We start from the raw sequence: 359 nt of genomic DNA, 5'->3' as shown, positions 1-359 counted from the left end.
TACCAACTCATTTTATTTTATTTCCATTCACTCAGGAAATCGCCCTCAACGCCTTGTTCGCCTTATTCCTGCTGGCTGTGGGCGCGGATGCCTCAAAGCCGTGGGCACCGTCTACAGTAACAGCGTCACCAGGAAGTGCTTCGCCATGGGCATCTTCAGCATCGCCGCCTGCATCACGTACCTGCTGGATACAGTGTTCTGTGTGATGGTGTACAGGGGAAACAACTGAGAGTGAAGGCGGTTGGCATCTTTTTTATTTTGATGTATCTACTTAGGTATTGTAACTCTTGGATATGTAATGTTTACGAATGCAGGTTGTTTAAATCTAAGTAGACACACACCCCACACCACCCCACGTG

The 359-nt window shown here is 47.9% G+C and overlaps 1 protein-coding gene across 1 annotated transcript in view; it reads right to left on the bottom strand.

Annotated features, from left to right (window-relative positions):
• The window catches only part of LOC119591236, an 8,636-nt gene that overhangs the window by 5,175 nt on the left and 3,102 nt on the right, over window positions 1-359 (bottom strand). The window contains exon 3 of the mRNA XM_037939942.1: window positions 44-181. Coding sequence (XP_037795870.1) covers window positions 44-181 — 138 coding nt within the window. The remainder of the gene's footprint in view (window positions 1-43; window positions 182-359) is intronic.

Source organism: Penaeus monodon, chromosome 28, assembly GCF_015228065.2.
Source record: "Penaeus monodon isolate SGIC_2016 chromosome 28, NSTDA_Pmon_1, whole genome shotgun sequence".
In the NCBI taxonomy this organism is placed as follows: domain Eukaryota; kingdom Metazoa; phylum Arthropoda; class Malacostraca; order Decapoda; family Penaeidae; genus Penaeus; species Penaeus monodon.
Note: the sequence above shows the minus strand (reverse complement) of the source record. Positions and strands in the feature narration are given on the sequence as shown.